We start from the raw sequence: 24,262 nt of genomic DNA, 5'->3' as shown, positions 1-24,262 counted from the left end.
CTTTTGTCCTCATAACAACCCTACTCGGTACCTGGAAGATCCCTTTGTAGAGGTGAAATGAGGGTACAGACAGGGTCAGCGACTTGCCTATAGTCACAGAGCCCACAACTCTTGGCTTTGTCGTCTACATTCTTACCAGGCTGCTAACTTGTGAATGGGACGTGAGGAGAGGGTTTGAAGGACCAGGTCTTTCTCCCACTCTTCAGTCACCTAGCATCTATAACCAGCCTGCCCAAGTGCCCAGGAAGGTCAGAAGGGAAAGGAGGTGGGAGCCCCCTAGAGGTGGACTCAGATTCACCGAGGGCCCATGGGGACTCTTTTCCATGATGCTGTATCTTGTGGTCTGGTTGGGCAGTGAGTTTTCCTCAAAAGCTGTAGGGGAAGTTACATGCAGCGCCAAGTAGAGCAGAGAGAGGAGGAGGTGAGATGGTGAGAGCCGCTGTGCATAAGCTGCGATGTGGGCAGGCTGGGCTTTGAGAAATAAGGATTCTGTAAGGAGATTCTTCTTGAGACTCTAGAGTGGGGAGATGACTGTTCTCTAATTTTCTTCCACCTGCTGCGCAAGATACATTGTTCTGGAACACCCCAGATGAACACTTTCTGCAGACCACTGCCCACCTGGGGGCACTGAGCAGGTCACCCTGGTAGTATTTGCTCACGTGTGTGCTAGTATCTCAGTTTCTTTGTGTGTACATGTGTGAGCGTGCAAATATATATATATTATATATATATTTATATATAAAATATGCATTTTGTGCATATTTTGCATGCATTATATATCAGCAGGAATAATGAAACAACTGAATATCCCACTCAGTTTAAGAAATAGAACCTTATAGGGTGCCTGGGTGGCTCACTTGGTTAAGCTCTGCCTTTGGCTTAGGCCATGGTGCCATGGTCCTGGGATCGAGTCCCACGGCAGGCTCCCCTTGCACTGTGGAGAGTGCTTCTTCCTCTGCTTGCTGTTCCCCCTGCTTGTGCTCTCCCTCTCTCTGTCAAATAAATAAATAAATAAAATCTTAAAAAAAAAAAAATGGAACTTTACTAAAACCTTAGAAATCCTCTGTGTGTCTGCAAATTGTATCTTTTCTCTTCCAGAGGTAATCACTATCCTCAAGCTCCTTTTAATCACTTCCTTGCTTTTCTTTAAAGTTTTACCATGTGTATATATGTGTTTGCAGATTGTATATTTATAATATATATATATATATTAGTTTTTTTATGTTAGTTTATATTTTATTAGTTTATATTCTATATATTTAGTTTATATTCTATATATTTCTATATATTTAATATATATTTAATATATATTACATAATATATATTAGTTTTGTTTAACTTTTTGGTCCTTATAAAACGAAGCATGTAGCAAGCTTTCTGGTTTGTTTTGCTCAGTGTATTTTTGGGATTTGTTCATGGGTGTGTGTGGCTACAGTTCTTCATTTATTTTTTCTGTCGTATTCTGCATCTGTTCCAGTGATGGCCATTTGGGCCATCTCTGGTTTCTGCTATCACAGATAAACAGTGTTGGAGTGGGCGTTCTTGTCCCGGTCTCCTTGTGCACAGAGACGGTAGTTCTACTAGAGCAGTGGTTATTTAGTAGGGTGGGGGGGCATGAGGAGGGGAAAATGCTGTCAAGGAGACAGGGAGATACTTTGAGTTGTCATACCTAGCAGGGGGGGAGCTACTGTATCTAACCGGTAGAGACCACCCATGCTGCTAAACATTCTATGATGTCCAGGACAGCTTCCCATCTCTTCCACCCCTCCCACGCAATAAAGAATTGTTCAGCTTCAGGTGTCAGTGCTAAGGCAGAGAACGTGGGCTCCAGAGAGATACCTGGGCCAAACTGCTGGTTTAGGTGGTGTTCAGCTTTATTGGATACTAATGCATTGTTTACACTCCTTTTAAGCTGGTATAGCCACTCTGGAAAACAGTATGGATGTTTCTCAAAAAGTAAAAAATAGAACTCTACCCTATGACCCACCAATTGCACTAAAGGTATTTCCCCAAAACCGAAGGGGCACATGCACCCCAGTGTTTATAGCAGCAATGTCCACAATAGCCAAACTGTGGAAAGAGCCCAGATGTCCATTGACAGATGAATGGATAAAGAAGATGTAGTGTATGTTAGTTTATGTTAGTTTATAACATAGTGTGTATATGTGTGTGTGTGTATATATATAGGTATAATGGAATATTATTCAGCCATCAAAATATGAAATCTTACCATGTAGTGTGTGTGTGTGTATATATATATATAAAATGGAATATTACTCAGCCACCAAAATATGAAATTTTACCATTTGCAGCAACATGGATAGAACTAGAGGGTATTGTGCTAAGTGAAATAAGTCAATCAGGGAGAGACAATTATATGATTTCACTCATGTCAAATTTAGGAAAGAAAACAGGATCATAGGGGAAAGGAGGGGGAAAAAATAAGACAAAATCAGAGAGGGAGAAAAACCGTGAGAGACTCTTAACTCTAGGAAGCAGAGAGTTGCTGGAGGGGAGGTAAGTGAGAGGATGTGGTAACTGGGTGATGGGCATTAAGGATTTTTTTTTTTTTAAAGATTTTATTTATTTATTTGAGAGAGAGAGACAGTGAGAGAGAGCATGAGCGAGGAGAAGGTCAGAGGGAGAAGCAGACTCCCCATGGAGCTGGGAGCCCGATGTGGGACTCGATCCCAGGACTCCGGGATCACGACCCGAGCCGAAGGCAGTCATCCAACCAACTGAGCCACCCAGGCGTCCCAAGGATTTTTTTTTTTAATGCAACTGGTAAATTACTAAATCTACTTCTGAAACAAACAAAATTGCCAGCCTAGTATATGTGAAATGGTATCTCAATTGTTTTTAAATTTTTTATTTCATGTATAGTAATGAGATTTTCATGTTTGTGTGCTGTTTGTATTTCCTTTGAGGGGTGCGTCCTGATATTCTTTTGCCCATTTCCCTGTTGTGTTAATTGTGTTTTTCTTAATTGTTCCTATGATTTCTTTTTATGTCTTAAGTTCTTTATAGCTCCTAGATACTAACTCCTTATATCTGTTACAGATAAGTCATTCTATTTATGAGTTTCTCCTGATGAACCAAAAAGTTCTTCATTTAAATGTGGTATAATTTGTCAATCATTTTCTTATGGTTAACATTTTCTGCAGATAGATGTGGTTCCTGCTGGTTCTCCAGGGAGATGTGATTCCCTTTAGGACCACATCCAGGCAAGACAGGAACTGGATCACAGTTCTCCTTCAGGGTCCACAGCTGGGACTAAGGTGAGCAGGTCGGCCTCCGGAGTCTTGGATAAGTGTGTTTCCTCTTGGTTCCCTGGGCTTCCTCTTAGACTGAGGCAGAGAGAGGTTGAAACCAAGTCTCTGGGCGGAGTAAGGGTCTGTAGCAGACACTGCTGTTGGTGGGCCTAATGCTAGAAGCATGGATGGGGATTGCTGGGTCCCTAGGTGAGCAGGACTAAGGGCAGGGCTAGGAGCTTGGACACAGAGCTGCTTTGGAATCCATAGTCTAGTCCAAGGCTGGCAGGCCTGTTACTGAGGTGTGTACAGTGTGGTTCTTCCTGAGTTTCTTGGTCCATGGGACTGGTTGCAGGAGTACTGCCAAGCAGACCTGGAGCTAAGTCCCTAGAGAGTTGGGGCTACTTTTGGAGAGCTTGCCACCAGAGTCCTGGCCTGTCTTTTCAAAGAAGTGCTTCTTAGTCTTGGGGTTCGCTCAGGTTTTGAAGCCTCCTACCTGGATCCCAAAGCTCATACAAAAGCACTTCTTCCATGGTTGGCTGCTATATCATAGTGTAGGGAGACAAGCTGGGGCCTTTCCGTTCTGCCATCTTGCTGATATCACTGCTGTTTATTTAGAATAGACTCATGTCAGTTCTGCTGTTCAAGTCTCAGTAATTTTGTCTGCTTGATCATTAATCTCTGGAAGAGTATATTGAAATCTATATTATTGTGATAGATTTGTTGGTGTCTACAGTTAATTTCTATTTTGAAGTGGTTATTAAATGCATACAATTTAAAATTATTCTATCCTTATAGTGAGTCAAAAACTCTTTCCCGTGAAGTAACCTTTTTTTCCTCTGATAATGCTTCTCTGTATTTTTAATTATACAAATTAACATAAAATAAAATGTACTGTCTTAACCACTTCTCAGTAGTGTTAAGTATGTTCACCTTGCTGTGCAGCCAATCTTCAGAATATTTTTGTTTTGCAGCATTGAAACTCTGTCCCCATTAAACATCATCTTCCCATTTCCCTCTCCTCCCTCCACTGGTAACCACCATTCTACTTTCTGTTTCTATGAATTTAAGTACTATAGAAACCTCATGTAAATAGAATCATACAGTGTTTGTCTTTTCATGGCCTGTTCATATCATTTAGCATGTCCTTAAGTTTCAGCCATGCTGTAACACGTGACTGGATTTCCTTCCTTTGGGGTGAATGATAGTCCACTGTAAGTATGGGTAAATGATAGTCCACTGTAAGGGGTGGGTGAATGATAGGGGTGAATGATAGGAGAATTCATATGATAGTCCACTGTAAGTATATACCACATTTTCTTCCATTCATCTTTAATGGACATTTGAGTTGCCCCTACCTCTTGGCTATGATGAACAGTGCTGCTGTGAAGATGGATGTCTCTTGGATGTCCTGCTTTCAGTTCTTTAAACTGCATGCTCAAAAGTAAGATTGTTGGATCATATGGTAGTTCTCTATTTTTAATTTTTCGAGGGACTACCAGACTGTTTACATAGTGGTTGCACCATTTTACATTCCTATCAGCAAAGCACAAGTGTTCTCATTTTCCATAGCCTCACCAACATTTCTTATTTTCTTTTTAATAGTGATCATCCCAGTGGGTGTGAGGTGATACCTTATTGTGGTAGTGGTTTGCATTTTACTAATGATTAGTGATGTTGAATGTCATTTCATATGCTTATTGGCCATTTGTATATCTTCTTTGGAGAAATGTCCACACAGGTTCTTTGCCCGTGTTTTGATTGGGTCACTTATTTTTTTTGCTGTTGTCGGAGTTATTTGTGTATTAACTTCTTGTCAAATAATATGATTTACAAATATTTTCCCCATTCCATTAGTTGTTGAAAGACCCTAGAGGACCCGCACCCAAGGACGCACTCACAGACCACTGGATGCAATAAGCAAGAGGATTTTATTCGGGCATGCTCGGACTCCCAGGGACACTTGACCATGAAATCCGCGAGGGATGGGTCAGTGTCTGAGAGCATATGAAATGACGTTCAACATCTGTTTCGGGAGTCCCTTAATATAGAATTTTACAGTCCATTACATCAGAGCCCTCACTTTTCTAGCCAGTAATTTCAAAGCATTACAGGAAGGCCTACACATAGGTAGCCAATCCTTTAAAACCAACCATACATTCTGGCCAGTCACCGTTCAGGTAGTGTACAGTAGAGGGTACGTGTTGAATTGCACGTTTCTAACCTTTATCTGTCTACGTGCTGAACCGCACGTCTCCAGCCTTGGTACGGGAGGCAACCCTTATCAATTTTACTTAGTAGTAGGGGAAATTCTTAACAGGGGAAGGGTATAACTTTATTTGATTACACAGCGAACGAGGGTTTAAGCAATTTTTCATTTCTTAGCAAAGCATTAGAAGCATTATTATGCAGAAGCCAGAAACAGCTGGGTTAAACACAGATTTTTGCTATTCGTTATCCTGTTATGCTGCTTGCTGACTCCCTTATCTATGGTCAGCTGGCCACAGTTTCTTAGTTAGCATAAGCTGGTTATTAAAAGAATGTTAAAACTTATAGGCTATACTATAGTTCTGACCTGGGGTCCTTCATTGTCTCTTCACTCTCTTGATTGTATCCTTTGATGCACATTTAATATTTGCTTTTTTGCTGGTGCTTTGGTTTCATAGTCAAGAAATCATTGAGAGATACTGTAGGACCCCAGGTCAGAATTATACTATAGCCTATAAGTTTTAACATTCTTTTTATAACCAGCTTATGCTAACTGAGAAACTGTGGCCAGCTGACGATAGATAAGGGAGTCAGCAAGCAGCATAACAGGATAACGAATAGCAAAAATCTGTGTTTAACCCAGCTGTTTCTGGCTTCTGTATAATAATGCTTCTAATGCTTTGCTAAGAAATGAAAAATTGCTTAAACCCTCAACTCTAAGGAGCAAGAGGCTGGCTGAGGACAAAGCAAAAGTTGGCGCCTTGCACCCCCCCCCCTTCACCCGCTCCCCTCCATATGTGTAGCATTATAGTTAACTTGCAGAAATCACAGTCCTGCAGGGTATGAGTCTCCCTTGGTTTGCAAATGTCCTTGAGATTTACAACAAAGAAGTTACCTTACATTTGATAGCAGGAATGTAACATTTCACCAGGAGACTCCCAATTGTCTTTATGTTAGGACCTCATTAAAGGGAAGATGGCCTTGGCTTGATAGTAACCAGGCCTTCAATATCCTGATAGTGCTTTCATTCGCATGCTTGGGCTAACCGGCCAGTTCTGCTTCTGTAAGATTGCTTTGTCTGCTTTCGCACGTGGGTCCCCTGATCCACTCCACTGATGCCAAGTATGCCTGTTCAAACTATCAATCAGTCAGCTCAGCCCCTCCCGAAACTTGTTTGTCCATAAAAATCCTGCACTACCCCAGCCTGGTGTGCTCAGCTAGCAGGAGCTGCTGACCACCCGCAGGCGTGCGCTGACCACCCGCAGGCGCCTGCGAAACAATAAAGAACCTCTTGCTGTTTGCATCCTGTGGCAGTGTTGAATTCTTGGGTAAGGGGATCCGCAGGTCTTTCAATACAATATTCTGAATCTTTACACTGTGTTATCTTTGAAGAATTTTATAATTTTAACTCTTATGTTTAGGTCTTTCCTTTTAAAATATTTTATTTACTTATTTGACAGAAAGAGACATAGCGAGACAGGGAACACAAGTAGGGGGAGTGGGAGAGGAAGAGCAGACTTCCCACCCAACAGGGAGGCTCTATCCTAGGATCCTGGGACCATGACCTGAGCCAAAGGCAGATGCTTAAAAGTTGAGCCACCCAGGCGCCCCTTATTTAGGTCTTTGATACATTTTGAGTTAATCTTTGTATATGATGTAAAAGCCCATTTTTATTCTTTTGCATGTAGATACCTAGTTTTTTTTTTTTTAACACCATTTATTATAGAGACTGTCCTTTCCCTATTGAGTAGTTTTTACATCCTTTTTGAAGATAACCTGACCATATATGTGAGGGTTTATTTCTGGCTCTGTTACAATTAACTAGTCTCTGTATCTGTCATTATACCAGTATCACACTGTTTTGACTTCTTTAGCTTTGTAATATGTACTGAAATGAGGAAATGTGAATTCTCCTACTTTGTTCTTCCTTTCCAGAATTATTTTGGCTATTTGGAGTATCTTGATACCAAATGATTTTAGGATGGATTTTTCTATTTCTAGAAAAAAAAAATATATATATATATATATCCCCAATATTTTGGGATTTTGATAGAGATTGCATTGAACCTGTAGATTACTTTGGGCAGTATCGAGGTCTTTGATGTTAAGTATACAAACCCATAAACACAAGATATCTTTCTATTTTTGTGTATTTTTTTTAAATTACTTTATGTTTTGTTGTTTTCAGTGTATAGTTCTTGCAACCTCTTTGGTTAGAATTCTTCCTAAATATTTATTCTTTTCAATATTATGGTAAATGGAGTTGTGTTCCTAATTTCTACTTTAAGTTGTTCATTGTTAATGTATAGAAATGCAACTAATTTTTGATATGTTGATTTTGACTTCTGCAGCTTTGCTGAACTTACTTATTCTGACTTTTTAAAAAAATCTTTACATGTAAGATCATGTTACCTGCGAATGGATAATTCTACTTCTTTCTTTCCAGTTTGGATGCCTTTTATTTCTTTTCCTTGCCTAATTGCTCTGGCTAAGACTTCTAGTACTATGTTTAACAGAAAGGCCAGAAGAAACAACTTTATCTTGATCTTGTTTTTAGAGGAAAAGCTTTCAGTCTTTCACTATTTTGTATATTAGCTGTGATTTTTTTTTCTATTTCATTTTTATTATGTTCAGTTAGTTTCCTTTTAGTCCTAGTTTATTAAGAGTTTCTTTATAATAAAAGAGTGTTGAATCTTGTTAAATGTTTTTTCTGCATTATTTGGTGGGAAAATACGGCTTTTGCCTTTCATTCTGTTCACTTGGTATATTACATTGGTAGATTTTTTTATTCTCAAGTTGAACTATCCTTGCATTCCAGAAATATATCCCACTTTGTTGTGGTATAGAATCCTTTCAGTGTACATTGAATTTATTTTGCTAATAATATTTTCTTGAGGATCAATATTTGTCAAGGATATTGGTTTTTAGTTTTCTTCTAGTATTTTTTAAAAAATATTGTTTATTTATTTGAAAGAGAGAGAGAGAATGAGAGCGAGCATAAGCAGGTAGAAGAGCAGAGGGAGAGGGAGAAGCAGACTCCCTTCTGAGCAGAGAGTTCAAAATGGGGCTTGATCCCAGGACCCTGGGATCATGACCTGAGCCGAAGGCAGACACTTAACTGACTGAGCCACCCAGGCGTCCCTCTTCTAGTATCTTTATCTGGCTCAAATATCAGGGTAATGCTGGCTCCTTTATTATATTTTTCAGCTCCAGAATTTGCTTCATTTTATTAATATTCTCATTTATACATTTCCTGATTTTGTGTCTTTCTGTGGTCTCTTTTAGCTCATTGACTGTCTTTAACAAATTGTTTTAAATTCTTCACCAAGAAATTCAGCAGTCTGACTTTCTTTCAGATCCATTTCTGGAGTTTTATTTTGTTTCTGTCACTGGGCCATGTTTCCCAGTTTTTTGTATGCTCATGATCTGTTGTTGGGATTTGGCCATTCAAAAAACAAAAAACAAACAAACAAACAAACAAAAAAACCCATTCTCCTCTCTCAATCTTTATGGCCTGGCCTTGTTCAGGGGAATACTTCACTAGTCAGCCTACCTAGAAGTTTCGAACCTCATCAACATTTTCTGTACTTTTAATTGTTTCAATTACCACGAGTGGCTTGTCCCTAATTTCTCCTCAGAAGTGTATAATCTTTATCTCTCCCTGGCATCTGCATGTAAAACTGTAGAATTTCTTTAGCTCTAGTGTACTGTGACACAGCCTACATTTTCAGTAACCTCCAAACTGCTGCCATTCCCATCAGTGCTGCAAGTCTGGTGAGGCAGAAATTTATCCCTCAGGCAGCCGCCAGACAAGCTAAAATGTTGAACTCATAGTCTGCTCTGATTTCCATCCCAAGGAAAGAGTCGCTGTGTTTACCCTAGTTGTCCCTTACTGATCTGACAGGAAGAGATCTGTCTGTGCACAAAATGCCATGAACTTTTCTATCCTTTTAAATGGAATCCCATCTTATTTTTCTGTTGGCCTGGGTCCCACACCATTTCAAGTGGTCTCTAGAGTTCTCACAAATGTATTCATGTTCATATATTGTTAACTTGCATTTCCATGGGGAATGAAGGCCTGGAGTGACGTCACCTCTATATTTGTTTTTTGAATTGTCTTCACATTCCATTCTTTTCTTGTAATGTCCTTATCAGGCTTTGGTATTGGGGTAATGCTCATCAAATCATCAAATGCTAATCAAAGTGTGTTCTTTCCCTTTGTTTTGTCCTTTTTTGGATGGATTTTAGAATAACTGGCATTAATTGTTCTTTAAATGCTTGGTAAAATTCACCAGTGAGTGGATTTGATGTTGGGTTTTTGCTCTTTGTTCTTGTCTTTTTGTTTTTGTTTGTTTTTTTGATTGGGAGAGTTGGCATTACTGATTCAGTCTTTCTACTAGTAATTGGACTGTTCAAATGTTCTGTTTCTCCAGTTTCAGTCGGTAGCATGTGTGTTTCTGAGAATTTATCAGCTTGTTCTAGGTTGTCCAGTTTATAGGTGTATAATCAATAATCATTCATTGTAGCCTCTGTGATCCTTTGTTTCTCTGGTATCAGTTAATTTCCCCTCTTTCGTTTATAATTTTGTTGATTTGGGTTCTCTCTATTTCTTGGATACTATAGCTAGAAATTTGTTTATTTTGTTCATCTTTTCAAAAAACTAATTCTTAGTTTTGTTTAGCTCACCAATTATTTTTTTGTTCTCTATTTTGCTTGTTTTTGCTCCAGTCTTTTATTTCCTTTCTGCTGCTAACTTTAGGCTTAGGTTATTCTTTTTTTAAAAAATTTAATTCAATTTTAAAATCCAGTGTAGTTAATATACATGTTATATTAGTTTCAGGTGTACAGTATGTTGGGCTGGCTGAAAGAAAGGGCTACTTAAGATGGCGAAAGTTCCCACCACAAAACCTGAGCTCAGACAGGAGAACAAAGACCTGAGCAGGAATCTGATGACCCTTGCTCTGGGCCCTCATGGACCAATGGGACCCTGACAAGTGGGAATCTGAGACCCCCACTCTGGGCTCCAGTGGACCAATGGGACCCCGACGAGCAGGCGAAATATCCAAATAAAGGAAACTTGCCAAAAAATCCCTGAACTCCCCTCGAGACCCCTTAAAAGCCCCCTTCTCCCTGCCTCCGGTGCAACTTCCCCGACTCCCCTTTCTGGAGTCACGGAACCTTGCCCAAGGGTGCCCTCCTCCGCAGTTTTCCCGGCTCCCCTTCTCCTGGGCCCTGAAACTGTGCCTGAGAGTGCCTTTAATAAATCTTGCCTTGTGCCTACCTCGCCTGGTGTGTTTCTCTTGCTGGAAAAACTTTACACAATATAGTGATTCAGCAGTTCCATACATCACCCTGTGCTCATCATAAGTCCATTCCTTAATCCCCATCACCTATTTTAACCATCCCCAACCCAGCTCCCTTCTGATAGCCATCAGTTTGTTCTCTATAGTTAAGAGTCATTTCTTGGTTTCTCTCTCTCTCTTTCTTAAATTGCACATATGAATAAAATTGTATGGTTTGTCTTTCTCTGACTCAGTTCACTAAGCATTATATTCTCTGACTCCATCCATGTCTTTGCAAATGGCAAGATTTCATTTTTTATGGCCGAATAATATTCCATTATATATATATATATATAAAATATATATATATAATATTATATATATATAATATTATATATATATAAACACATACACACACACACACACACACACACACTTCTTTCCTTTTTTAAAATTAAATTAATTAATTTATTTTCAGAAAAACAATATTCATTATTTTTTCACCACACCCAGTGCTCCATGCAATCTGTGCCCTCTATAATACCCACCACCTGGTACCCCAACCTCCCATCCTCCCACCACTTCAAACCCCTCAGTTGTTTTTCAGAGTCCATAGTCTCTCATGATTCACCTCCCCTTCCAATTTACCTCAACCCCCTTCTCTCTAGTTCCCCATGTCCTCCATGCTTTTTGCTATGCTCCACAAATAAGTGAAAACATATGATAATTGACTCTCTGCTTGACTTATTTCACTCAGCATAATCTCTTCTAGTCCAGTCCATGTTGCCACAAAAGTTGGGTATTCATCCTTTCTGAATTTCTTCTTGATCCATTTCTTCTTTTATCCACTTCTTCTTTATCCATTCATCTGTTCTTTTTATAGTTCCTTGAGGTATAAAGTTAAGTTTTTTATTTGGGATCATTCTGGTTTTTTTTTTGTTTGTTTGTTTTGTTTTTTTTTTTAATGTATGTGTTTATAGCATTAAGCTCTCCTAGAAATCTTTTGCTGCAACCTAAATGTTTTGGTATGTTGTGTTTCCCTTTTCATTTGTTTCAGATACTATTTATTAATTTTATTTATTTGAGAAAGAGAGCACACGAGTTGTGGGGGCGCAGGAGAGGGCCGAAAGAAAGGGAGAGAGAATCTTTTTATTTTATTTTATTTATTTTCAGCATAACAGTATTCATTGCTTTTGCACCACACCCAGTGCTCTATGCAATCCGTGCCCTCTCCAATACCCACCATCTGGTTCCCCCAACCTCCCATCCCCCGCCCCTTCAAAACTCTCAGATTGTTTTTCAGAGTCCATAGTCAAGAGAGAGAATCTTAAGTAGGCTTCACACTCAGTGCATAGCCCAATGCAGGGCTCAGTCTCACCATCCTGAGATCATGACCTGAGCCGAAATCAGGAGTTGAATGCTTAACCAACTGAGCCACCTAGGTAGCCCTCAAGGTACTTTTTAACTTCCCCTTTAATTTTTTCGTTGATCCCTTGGTTGTTAAGAAAATGTTGTTTCATAGTTAGTTCTTTATATATCTTGGACTTCACTATCTAATACAGTGGCCACTGACCAAAGCACATGTGACTGTTTTCATTGAAATTAATTAAAATTACATAAAATTAAAAATTCATTTTCCTAGTCACACTAACCATATATATCAGGTGTTTAATAACGACATGTGGCTCATGGCTACCATATTGGGCAGCATTGGTAGAAAATATTTCCATTATTACAATAGGTTCTGTTGGTAGTCTTTTTTTTTTTTTTTAAGATTTTATTTATCTTTTCGACAGACAGAGACCACAAGTAGGCAGAGAGGCAGGCAGAGAGAGAGAGAGAGAGAGGAGGAAGCAGGCCTCCCACTGAGCAGAGAGCCCGAAGCGGGGCTCCATCCCAGTACCCCGGGATCACGACCCGAGCTGAAGGCAGAGGCTTTAACCCACTGAGCCACCCAGGTGTCCCTCTATTGGTAGTCTTGATAGAGAATAATAGTTGTCAACCAGGTGCAGTTTTGTCCCCTATGGGACACATGGCAATGTCTAGAAACATAACTGAATTCCACAGCTGGGGGATCGGTGTTCTACTGGTATCTAGTGGGTAGAGGCCTGGAAAACTACTAAACTTCCCATAATACAGAGGATAGCCCTCCACAACAAAGACTCATCCAGCCCACATGCCAATAGCTCTGATGGTGAAGACTGTGCCCTACAATATATTTTGGTGTGAGGTAGAGAGCTCATTGTTTATACCCCCAGTTAGCCAGTTGATGATACCATCTCCTGTGTATATTCAGTCCATCCCCCTCTGGTTGCTGGTGAACCTTAAGCTAGAGATGTTTCTTCCTTTAAAGTGTGGGAAAGGTCCCGTTGCTTTGTTAATTAAGATACGATTTTTTTGAAAATCAACTTCTGTTGTCTTACAGGTTCTTTGACTGCACATATACATAACTCTATGTTTCCAGTTCATCATGGCTTCAACTTCAAGGTAAGTGTGTTTGATGAATGGCTTTATGCAAGTAATTACGCCTCTCTTTTTGAAAGGCCAAGCCCATGAAAGTTTTAGCTCTTGGCCCTGCTGGCCTCACTAAGCATTTGGTGTCTAGGAAGGAAAAAGGAGGAAGAGAGAAGAGAAAAGGGAGATTGGAGAGAAGATGAGACAGAACAAGGTAGTGTATGTGGTATGGTTATTGTTCTGTAGCTCCAGTGTCTACCTTGTATCTAAAAATGTGATTTACTTTCCTCTTCTTTTTTTAATTTTTTTAAGATTTATTTATTTTTTGAGTGAGAGAAAGCACAAGCAGGAGGGGCAGGGGGAAAGGGAGAGCACACTCCAGGCTGATTCTCACAAACCTGAGATCAGGACCCAAACTGAAACCAACAGTTGGTCGCTTAACTGACTGCGCCACCCCCACACCCCTTCCTCACCTTATAATCCACAAGGTGGTTGCTGTTGGACTGCCTTAGTCCCTGTAAGCTTTGCCACTCAACAAGGCTTTATTTCCCCCCCCCCCAAGTTTTTATTTAAATTTTAGGTAGTTAAGGGGCACCTGGGTGGCTCAGTGGGTTAAGCCTCTGCCTTCAGCTCAGGTCATCTGGCTTTCTGGGAGCCTGCTTTCCTTTTTCTCTCTGCCTGCCTCTCTGTCTTCATGTGATTTCTCTCTCTGTCAAATAAATAAATAAAATCTTTAAATTTTAGGTAGTTAACATATACTATAATATTGGTTCAGGACTAGAATTCAGTGATCCATCACTTACATATAACACCCAGTGCTCCTCACAACAAGTACCCTTGTTTCATAGTTAGTTCTTTATATATCTTGGACTTCACCTATCACCCAGTTACCCCATCCCCCGCCCACTTCCCCTCCAGCAAGCCTGTTTGTTCTCTATAATAAAAAATCTCTTGTGGTATATTTCCCACTCTTTTTTTTAGTTCCTTCCCCTGTGTTCATCTGTTTTTTTTTTCCCTTAAAGTCCATATATGAGTGAAATCATATGGTATTTGTCTTTCTCTGACTTTCCTTTGCATACATAATCCCCTCTCGTTCCATCCACATTGTTGCAAATGAGAAGACATCTTTTTGAGGGCTGAGTAATATTCCATTACACACACCCCATCTTTATCCATTCATAAATCCATAGACTTTTGACTCTTTTCATAGTTTTGCTATTGTTGATAGTGCTGCTATAAATACTGGGGTTCATGTGCCCCTTAGACCAGTATTTTTGTATCCTTTGGGTATATTTACTTGGTAGTTTGTATATTTACCTAGTAGTTTGTATATTTACCTAGTAGTATAATTGCTGGATCATAGGGTAGTTTTATTTTTCACTCTTTGAGGAACCTCCATACTATTTTACAGAGGGGCTGTACCAATTTGCCTTCCCACCAGCAGTGCAAGAGGGTTCCCCTTTCTCTGCATCCTTGCCAACATCTGTTCCTGGTGTTGTTAATTTTAATCACTATGACAAGTGTGAATAGTATCTCCTCATGATTTTGATTTGTATTTCCTTGATGTTGAGTGTTGTTGAGCATCTTTTCATGTGTCTGTTAGCCAGCTGGATGCCTTCACTGGAAGAATGTCTATTCACATCTTCTGCCCCATTTCTTAACTGGATTATTTGATTTTGGGGTATTGAGTTTGATAAGTTCTTTATAGATTTTGGATACTAACCCTTTATCAGCTATGTCATTTAGAAACATATTCTCCCATTCTGTAGGTTACCTTTTAGTTTTAGGGATTGTTTTCTTCACTGTGCATAAGCTTTTAATCTTGATGAAGACCCAGTAGTTTATTTTTGCTTTTGTTTCTCTTGCCTTTGGAGACATGTCTAGAAAGAAGTTGCTATGACCCAGGTCAAAGAGGTTGCTGCCTGTGTTCTCCTCAAGGATTTTGATGGATTCCTGTCTCACATTGAGGTTTTTCACCCACTTTGAGTTTATTTTTACGTATGGTGTAAGAAAGTGACTCAGTTTTATTCTTCTCCTTGTGGCTGTCCAATTTTCCCAACACCATTTGTTGAAGAGACTTTCTTTTTTCCATTGGATATTCCTTCCTGCTTTGTCAAAATTAGTTGACCATATAGGGCTATGTCCATTTCTGGGTTCTCTCTTGTGTTCCATTGATCTGTGTGTTTGGTGTTGTGCAAATATCATACTGTCTTGATGATTACTGCTTTGTAATATAGTTTAAAGTCCAAAATTGTGAGCCTCCAGCTTTGGTTTTGTTTTTCAAGATTGCTTTGGCTATTTGGGGTCTATTGTGGTTCCATACAAATTTTACTATTGTTTGTTCTAGCTCTGTGAAAACTACCTCTGGTATTTTGATGGGGATTGCATTAAATGTATAGTTTGCTCTGGGTAGTATAAACATTTTCCCATTTGTTCTTCTAATCTATGAGCATGGAATGTTTTCCCATTTCTTTGTGTCTTCCTCAATTTCTTTCAGAAGTGTTCTATAGTTCAGAGTTACAGATCTTTTACCTCTTTGGTTAGGTTTATTCCTAGGTATCTGATTGTTTTGGTGCAGTTGTAAATGGGATCAATTCCTTGATTTCTTTTTCTGCTGCTTCATTATTGGTATATAGAAATGTAAAAGATTTCTACATCGATTTTGTATCCTGTAACTTTGCTGAATTTATCAGTTCCAGCATTTATTTTCCTGGAGTCTTTTGGGTTTCCTAAATAGAGCATCATGTTGTCTGCAAATAGTGAAAGTTGGACTGCTTTGCAGAATTGAATGCCTTTAATTTGTTTTTGTTGTCTGATTGCTGAGGCTAGGACTTCTGGTACTATTTTAAATAATACTGGTGAAAGTAGACATCCCTGTTTTGTTCCTGACCTTGGAGGAAAATCTCTATTTGTCCCTACTGAGGATGATATTAGTTGAGTCTTTCATACATGGCCTTTATGATGTTGAGATATGAGGTATCCCAATTTTATGGAGGGTTTTTATCAAGAATGGATATTGTACTTTGTCAAATTTATTTTCCATCTATTGAGATGGAAAATATTCCATCTATTTCCATCTATTGAGAGGATCAGACCTTTACTTCATTAATATGTATCACATTGAATGTTTTGTGGATATCAGACAATCCTTGTAGCCCAGGAGTAATCTCACATGATTGTGCTGAATGATTCTTTTAGTGTAGTGTTGGATTCAGTTTCCTAGTATGCTGAGAATTTTTCCATCCATGTTCATCAGGGATATTGGCCTCATTGGGGTCTTTCTCTGGTTTTGTGATCAAGATAATGCTGGCCTCATAGATGATTTGGGGACGTTTTCTTCATTTCTTTTCTTTCTTTCTTTCTTTCTTTCTTTCTTTTTTTTTTTTTTTTTTGGAACAATTTGAGAAGAATAGATATTAATTCTTCCTTAAATGTTTGGTAGAATTTCCCTGAGAAACCATCTAGCCCTGACTTTCATTTGTTGGAGTTTGTTTTTTTTTTTTTAAGGTTTTTATTTATTTATTTGACAGACAGAGATCAAAAGTAGGCAGAGAGGCAGGCAGAGAAAAGAGGAGGAAGCAGGCTCCCTGCTGAGCAGAGAGCCCGATGTGGGGCTTGATCCCAGGACCCTGGGATCATGACCTGAGCCGAAGGCAGAGGCTTTAACCCACTGAGCCACCCAGGCACCCCTGATGGAGACTTTTGATTACTGATTTAATTTATTTCCTGGTTATGGGTCTGTTCACATTTTCTATTTCTTCCTGATTCACTTTTGGTGTTTATATGTTTCTAGGAATTTATCCATTTCTTCCAGATTGTCCAATTTTTGGCATACTAGTATTCATAATATTCTCATAATTGTTTGCACTTCTGTGGTATTAATTGTGATCTCTCCTCTTGCATTTGTGATTTTATTTATTTGGGTCCTTTCATTCTCTCTCTCTCTCTTTTTTTTTTTTTCCTGTGGTAAATGTGGCTGGGGTTTTATCAATCTTACTGATTTTTTCAAAGAATCGGCTCCTACTTTCACTGATCTGTTCTTCCAATTATTTTCTTTAATTTCTTTAATTTTGTGATTAACACATTCATTCTTTTTCGTTGTTAATTTTTTATTTTTTATAATCATATATTTTTATCCCCAGGGGTACAGGTCTGTGAATCACCAGGTTTACACACTTCACAGCACTCACCAAAGCACATACCCTCCCCAGTGTCCATAACCCCACCCCCCTTCTCTCAATCCCCCTCCCCCCAGCAACCCTCAGTTTGTTTTGTGAGATTAAGAGTCACTTATGGTTTGTCTCCCTCCCAATCCCATCTTGTTTCATTTATTCTTCTCCTACCCACTTAAGCCGCCATGTTGCATCACCACTTCCTCATATCAGGGAGATCATATGATAGTTGTCTTTCTCCGCTTGACTTATTTCACTAAGCATGATACGCTCTAGTTCCATCCATGATGTCGCAAATGGCAAGATTTCATTTCTGTTGATGGCTGCATAGTATTCCATTGTGTATATATACCACATCTTCTTGATCCATTCATCTGTTGATGGACATCTAGGTTCTTTCCATAGTTTGGCTATTGTGGACATTGCTGCTATAAACATTCAGGTGCACGTGCCCCTTTGGATCACTACGTTTGTATCTTTAGGGTAAATACCCAATAGTGCAATTGCTGGGTCATAGGGCAGTTCTATTTTCAACATTTTGAGGAACCTCCATGCTGTTTTCCAGAGTGGCTGCACCAGCTTGCATTCCCACCAACAGTGTAGGAGGGTTCCCCTTTCTCCACATCCTCGCCAGCATCTGTCATTTCCTGACTTGTTGATTTTAGCCATTCTGACTGGTGTGAGGTGATCTCTCATTGTGGTTTTGATTTGTATTTCCCTGATGCCGAGTGATATGGAGCACTTTTCATGTGTCTGTTGGCCATCTGGATGTCTTCTTTGCAGAAATATCTATTCATGTCCTCTGCCCATTTCTTGATTGGATTATTTGTTCTTTGGGTGTTGAGTTTGCTAAGTTCTTTATAGATTCTGGACACTAGTCCTTTATCTGATATGTCGTTTGCAAATATCTTCTCCCATTCTGTCAGTTGTCTTTTGATTTTGTTAACTGTTTCCTTTGCTGTGCAAAAGCTTTTGATCTTGATGAAATCCCAATAGTTCATTTTTGCCCTTGCTTCCCTTGCCTTTGGCGTTGTTCCTAGGAAGATGTTGCTGCGGCTGAGGTCGAAGAGGTTGCTGCCTGTATTCTCCTCAAGGATTTTGATGGATTACTTTTGCACATTGAGGTCCTTCATCCATTTTGAGTCTACTTTTGTGTGTGGTGTAAGGAAATGGTCCAATTTCATTTTTCTGCATGTGGCTGTCCAATTTTCCCAACACCATTTATTGAAGAGGCTGTCTTTTTTCCATTGGACATTCTTTCCTGCTTTGTCGAAGATTAGTTGACTGTAGAGTTGAGGGTCTATTTCTGGGCTCTCTATTCTGTTCCATTGATCTATGTGTCTGTTTTTGTGCCAGTACCATGCTGTCTTGATGATGACAGCTTTGTAATAGAGCTTGAAGTCCAGAATTGTGATGCCACCAACGTTGGCTTTCTTTTTCAATATCCCTTTGGCTATTCGAGGTCTTTTCTGGTTCCATATAAATTTTAGAAATATTTGTTCCATTTCTTTGAAAAAGATGGATGGTACTTTGATAGGAATTGCATTAAATGTGTAGATTGCTTTAGGTAGCATAGACATTTTCACAATATTTATTCTTCCAATCCAGGAGCATGGAACATTTTTCCATTTCTTTGTGTCTTCCTCAATTTCTTTCATGAGTACTTTATAGTTTTCTGAGTATAGATTCTATGCCTCTTTGGTTAGGTTTATTCCTAGGTATCTTATGGTTTTGGGTGCAATTGTAAATGGGATTGACTCCTTAATTTCTCTTTCTTCTGTCTTGTTGTTGGTGTAGAGAAATGCAACTGATTTCTGTGCATTGATTTTATATCCTGACACTTTACTGAATTCCTGTACAAGTTCTAGTAGATTTGGAGTGGAGTCTTTTGGGTTTTCCACATATAGTATCATATCATCTGCGAAGAGTGATAATTTGACTTCTTCTTTGCTGATTTGGATGCCTTTAATTTCCTTTTTTTGTCTGATTGCTGATGATAGGGCTTCTAATACTCTGTTGAATAGCAGTGGTGATAATGGACATCCCTGCCATGTTCCTGACCTTAGCGAAAAAGCTTTCAGTTTTTCTCCATTGCGAATGATATTTGCAGTGGGTTTTTCATAGATGGCTTTGATGATATTGAGGTATGTGCCCTCTATCCCTACACTTTGAAGAGTTTTGATCAGGCAGGGATGCTGTACTTTGTCAAATGCTTTTTCAGCATCTATTGAGAGTATCCTATGGTTCTTGTTCTTTCTTTTATTGATGTGTTGTATCACATTGACTGATTTGCGGATGGTGAACCAACCTTGCAGCCCTGGAATAAATCCCACTTGGTCGTGGTGAATAATCCTTTCAATGTACTGTTGAATCCTATTGGCTAGTATTTTGGTGAGAATTTTTGCATCTGTGTTCATCAAGGATATTGGTCTATAGCTCTCTTTTTTGATGGGATCCTTGTCTGGTTTTGGGATCAAGGTAATGCTGGCCTCATAAAAAGAGTTTGGAAGTTTTCCTTCCATTTGTATTTTTTGGAACAGCTTCAGGAGAATAGGAATTAGTTCTTCTTTAAATGTAGAATTCCCCTGGGAAGCTGTCTGGCTCTGGGCTTTTGTTTGTTTGGAGATTTTTAATGACTGTTTCAATCTCCTTACTGGTTATGGGTCTGTTCAGGCTTTCTATTTCTTCCTGGTTCAGTTGTGGTAGTTTATATGTCTCTAGGAATGTATCCATTTCTTGCAGATTGTCAAATTTGTTGGCGTAGAGTTGCACATAGTATGTTCTTATAATAGTTTGTATTTCTTTGGTGTTAGTTGTGATCTCTCCTCTTTCATTCATGATTTTATTTATTTGGGTCCTTTCTCTTTTCTTTTTGATAAGTCGGGCCAGGGGTTTATCAATTTTATTAATTCTTTCAAAGAACCAGCTCTAGTTTCGTTGATTTGTTCTATTGTTTTTTTTGGTTTCTATTTCATTGATTTCTGCTCTGATCTTTATGATTTCTCTTCTCCTGCTGGGCTTAGGGTTTCTTTCTTGTTCTTTCTCCAGCTCCTTTAGGTGTAGGGTTAGGTTGTGTACCTGAGACCTTTCTTGTTTCTTGAGAAAGGCTTGTACCGCTATATATTTTCCTCTCAGATTGCCTTTGTTGTGTCCCACAGATTTTGAACCGTTGTATTTTCATTATCATTTGTTTCCATGATTTTTTTCAATTCTTCTTTAATTTCCCGGTTGACCCATTCATTCTTTAGAAGGATGCTGTTTAGTTTCCATGTATTTGGGTTCTTTCCAAACTTGTTAAACTCTTGTGGTTGAGTTCTAGCTTCAGAGCATTGTGGTCTGAAAATATGCAGGGAATGATCCCAATCTTTTGATACCGGTTGAGTCCTGATTGATCAAGGATGTGATCTATTCTGGAGAATGTTCCATGTGCACTAGAGAAGAATGTGTATTCTGTTGCTTTGGGATGAAATGTTCTGAATATATCTGTGATGTCCATCTGGTCCAGTGTGTCGTTTAAGGCCTTTATTTCCTTGCTGATCTTTTGCTTGGATGATCTGTCCATTTCAGTGAGGGGAGTGTTAAAGTCCCCTACTATTATTGTATTATTGTTGATGTATTTCTTTGATTTTATTATTAATTGGTTTATATAGTTGGCTGCTCCCACGTTGGGGGCATAGATATTTAAAATTGTTAGATCTTCTTGTTGGACAGACCCTTTGAGCATGATATAGTGTCCTTCCTCATCTCTTATTATAGTCTTTGGCTTAAAATCTAATTGATCTGATATAAGGATTGCCACTCCTGCTTTCTTCTGATGTCCATTAGCATGGTAAATTCTTTTCTACCCCCTCACTTTAAATTTGGAGGTGTCTTCGGGCTTAAAATGAGTTTCTTGGAGGCAACATATAGATGGGTTTTGTTTTTTTATCCATTCTGATACCCTGTGTCTTTTGACAGGGGCATTTAGCCCATTAACATTCAGGGTAACTATTGAGAGATATGAATTTAGTGCTATTGTATTGCCTGTAACGTGACTGTTACTGTATATGGTCTCTGTTCCTTTCTGATCTACCACTTGTAGGCTCTCTCTTTGCTTAGAGAACCCCTTTCAGTATTTCCTGTAGAGCTGGTTTGGTATTTGCAAATTGTTTCAGTTTTTGTTTGTCCTGGAAGCTTTTAATCTCTCCTTCTATTTTCAATGATAGCCTAGCTGGATATAGTATTCTTGGCTGCATGTTTTTCTCGTTTAGTGCTCTGAAAATATCATGCCAGCTCTTTCTGGCCTGCCAGGTCTCTGTGGATAAGTCAGCTGCCAATCTAATATTTTTACCATTGTATGTTACAGACTTCTTTTCCCGGGATGCTTTCAGGATTTTCTCTTTGTCACTGAGACTTGTAAATTTTACTATTAGGTGACGGGGTGTGGGCCTATTCTTATTGATTTTGAGGGGCGTTCTCTGAACCTCCTGAATTTTGATGCTCGTCCTTTTGCCATATTGGGGAAATTCTCCCCAATAATTCTCTCCAGTATACCTTCTGCTCCCCTCTCTCTTTCTTCTTCTTCTGGAATCCCAATTATTCTAATGTTGTTTCGTCTTATGGTGTCACTTATCTCTCGAATTCTCCTCTCGTGGTCCAGTAGCTGTTTGTCCCTCTTTTGCTCAGCTTCTTTATTCTCTGTCATTTGGTCTTCTATATTGCTAATTCTTTCTTCTGCCTCATTTATCCTAGAAGTGAGAGCCTCTATTTTTTATTGCACCTCATTAATAGCTTTTTTAATTTCAACTTGTTAGATTTTAGTTCTTTTATTTCTCCAGAAAGCGCTTTTATATCTCCCGAGAAGGTTTCTCTAATATCTTCCATGCCTTTTTGAGCCCGGCTAGAACCTTGAGAATTGTCATTCTGAACTCTAGATCTGACATATTACCAATGTCTGTATTGATTAGGTCCCTAGCCTTCATACTGCTTCTTGTTCTTTTTTTTGTGGTGAATTTCACCGCCTTGTCATTTTGTCTAGATAAGAGTATATGAAGGAGCAAGTAAAATACTAAAAGAGTGGCAACAACCCCAGGAAAATATGCTTTAACCAAATCAGAAGAGATCCCAAATCGTGAGGTGGGAGAAAGGGGATAAAAAGAGGTTCAAATAGAAAGAAAGAAAAAAAAAAGAATTAAAAAAAGAAAACGAATAAACAAAAGTATAACAAAGAAAAAATATATATATTAGATAAACTAGTTAAAAAACGTTTAAAAAGGAAAGGGTAAAAGTTAAAATTTTAGCAGAAGAAGAGAAAAAAATGAATAAGAAAAAAATTAAATTAACTGCAAGACTAAAAAATCACAGGGAGAAAGCCATGAGTTCCGTGCTTTGCTTTCTCCTCCTCTGGAATTTTGCTGCTCTCCTTGGTATTGAAACCGCACTCCTTGGTAGGTGAACTTGGTCTCCGCTGGATTTCTTGTTGATCTTCTGGGGGAGGGGCCTGGTGTAGTGATTCTCAAGTGTCTTTGCCCCAGGCAGAATTGCACCACCCTTACCAGGGGCCCGGGTGAGTAATCCGCTCGGGTTTGCTTTCAGGAGCTTTTGTTCCCTGAGCGCTTTCCTTAGAGTTCCGGAGGACGGAAATACAAATGGCGGCCTCCTGGTCTCCGGCCTGGAGGAGCCGAGAGCCCGGGGCCCCACTCTTCAGTGCGCCCTCAGAGAACAGTGCCCAGTAACTCCCGTCTGCCTGACCTCCGGCTGCGCTCCGAGCTCACCGAGCCTGCGACCGGTTCAAGGTAACCCTGAGCTGTGAGCTTACTGTCGGCTCTGTCTCTGTAGCCGGCTTTCCCATTCCAATACCCGCAAGCTCTGGGACACTCAGACACCCCCGATCCTTCTGTGACCCTGTAGGACCTGAGGCCACGCTGACCCCGCGTGGGCTTCGCCCCCGTTTAGCCTCTGGAGCCATGTCCCTCAGTGGAACAGACTTTTAAAAGTCCTGATTTTGTGCTCCGTTGCTCCATTTCTCCGCTGCTTGCTGGGAGCCGGCCCCTCCCCCCAGGTCTATCTTCCCGTCGCTTTGGATTCACTTTTCCGCCAGTCCTACCTTTCAGAAAGTGGTTGTTTTTCTGTTTCTAGAATTGCTGTTCTTCTTCTCTTAGATCTGCCGATGGATTTGCAGGTATTTTGCAATCTTTAGATAAGCTATCTAGCTGATCTCCTGCTCCTGAAGTAGTCTCAGCCTGCTACTTCCCTGCCATCTTGACTCCTCCTCTACCCCATTCATTCTTATGGTGCTCTTTAACCTCTATGTGGTTTTTCGATACTTTTTGTTGTGGTAAACTTCAACTTTCATAGCGTTGTGGTGAGAAAATATGTGTGGTATGATCTCAGTCCTTTTGTATTTGTTGAGGCCGTTTTTTGTAACCCAGCATGTGATCTCTTCTGGAGAATGTTCCATTTGCACTCAAAAAGAATGTGTATTCTGATGCTTTTGGAAGAAATGTTTGGAATATATCTGTTACATCCATCTGGTCCAGTTTGTTATTTAAAGCCATTGTTTCCTTGTTGATTTCCTGCTTAGATAATCTGTCTTTTGTTATAAATGGGCTGTTTAAAGTCCCTTAATATTACTGTACTAATTGATTTTTATATCTGGGTACTCCAAATTGGGGTGGCATAGATATGTATAGTTATTAGATGTTCTTGTTGATAAGACCCCTTTATAATAGTGTCCTTTTTCATCTCTTGTTACAGTCTTTAGTTTAAAATCTAGCTTGTCTCATTTAAGTATCGTAACACCAGCTTTCTTTTGATGTCCCTCAGCAAGATAGATGGGTCTCCATCCCCTCACTTTCAATCTACAAGTGTCTTTAGGTCCAAAGTGAGTTTCTTATAGGCAGCATAGAGATGGATA

At 39.4% G+C, this 24,262-nt stretch overlaps 1 protein-coding gene across 12 annotated transcripts in view; it reads left to right on the top strand.

The window, feature by feature from the left end:
- Positions 1-24,262, top strand: part of PGBD2 (piggyBac transposable element derived 2) — a 35,218-nt gene that overhangs the window by 3,887 nt on the left and 7,069 nt on the right. For 2 of the 12 annotated variants that reach the window (XR_009354140.1, XR_009354139.1), the window contains exons 2-7: positions 3,165-3,278; positions 4,405-5,240; positions 5,918-5,952; positions 6,684-6,787; positions 13,167-13,228; positions 13,347-13,409. Coding sequence is in view for 9 of the 12 variants with exons in the window: in XM_059176004.1 (XP_059031987.1) it covers positions 13,212-13,228 (17 nt within the window). In the remaining 3 variants the exon portion in view is untranslated. Of the gene's footprint in view, positions 1-3,164; positions 3,279-4,404; positions 5,241-5,917; positions 5,953-6,499; positions 6,788-13,166; positions 13,229-13,346; positions 13,410-22,941; positions 23,107-24,262 lie in introns of those variants that run through there. The other 10 variants (XM_059176011.1, XM_059176007.1, XM_059176012.1 and 7 more) reach the window with 8 other exon arrangements.

Source organism: Mustela lutreola, chromosome 5 (assembly GCF_030435805.1).
Source record: "Mustela lutreola isolate mMusLut2 chromosome 5, mMusLut2.pri, whole genome shotgun sequence".
In the NCBI taxonomy this organism is placed as follows: domain Eukaryota; kingdom Metazoa; phylum Chordata; class Mammalia; order Carnivora; family Mustelidae; genus Mustela; species Mustela lutreola.
This window is presented reverse-complemented; position numbering and strand designations above follow the sequence as displayed.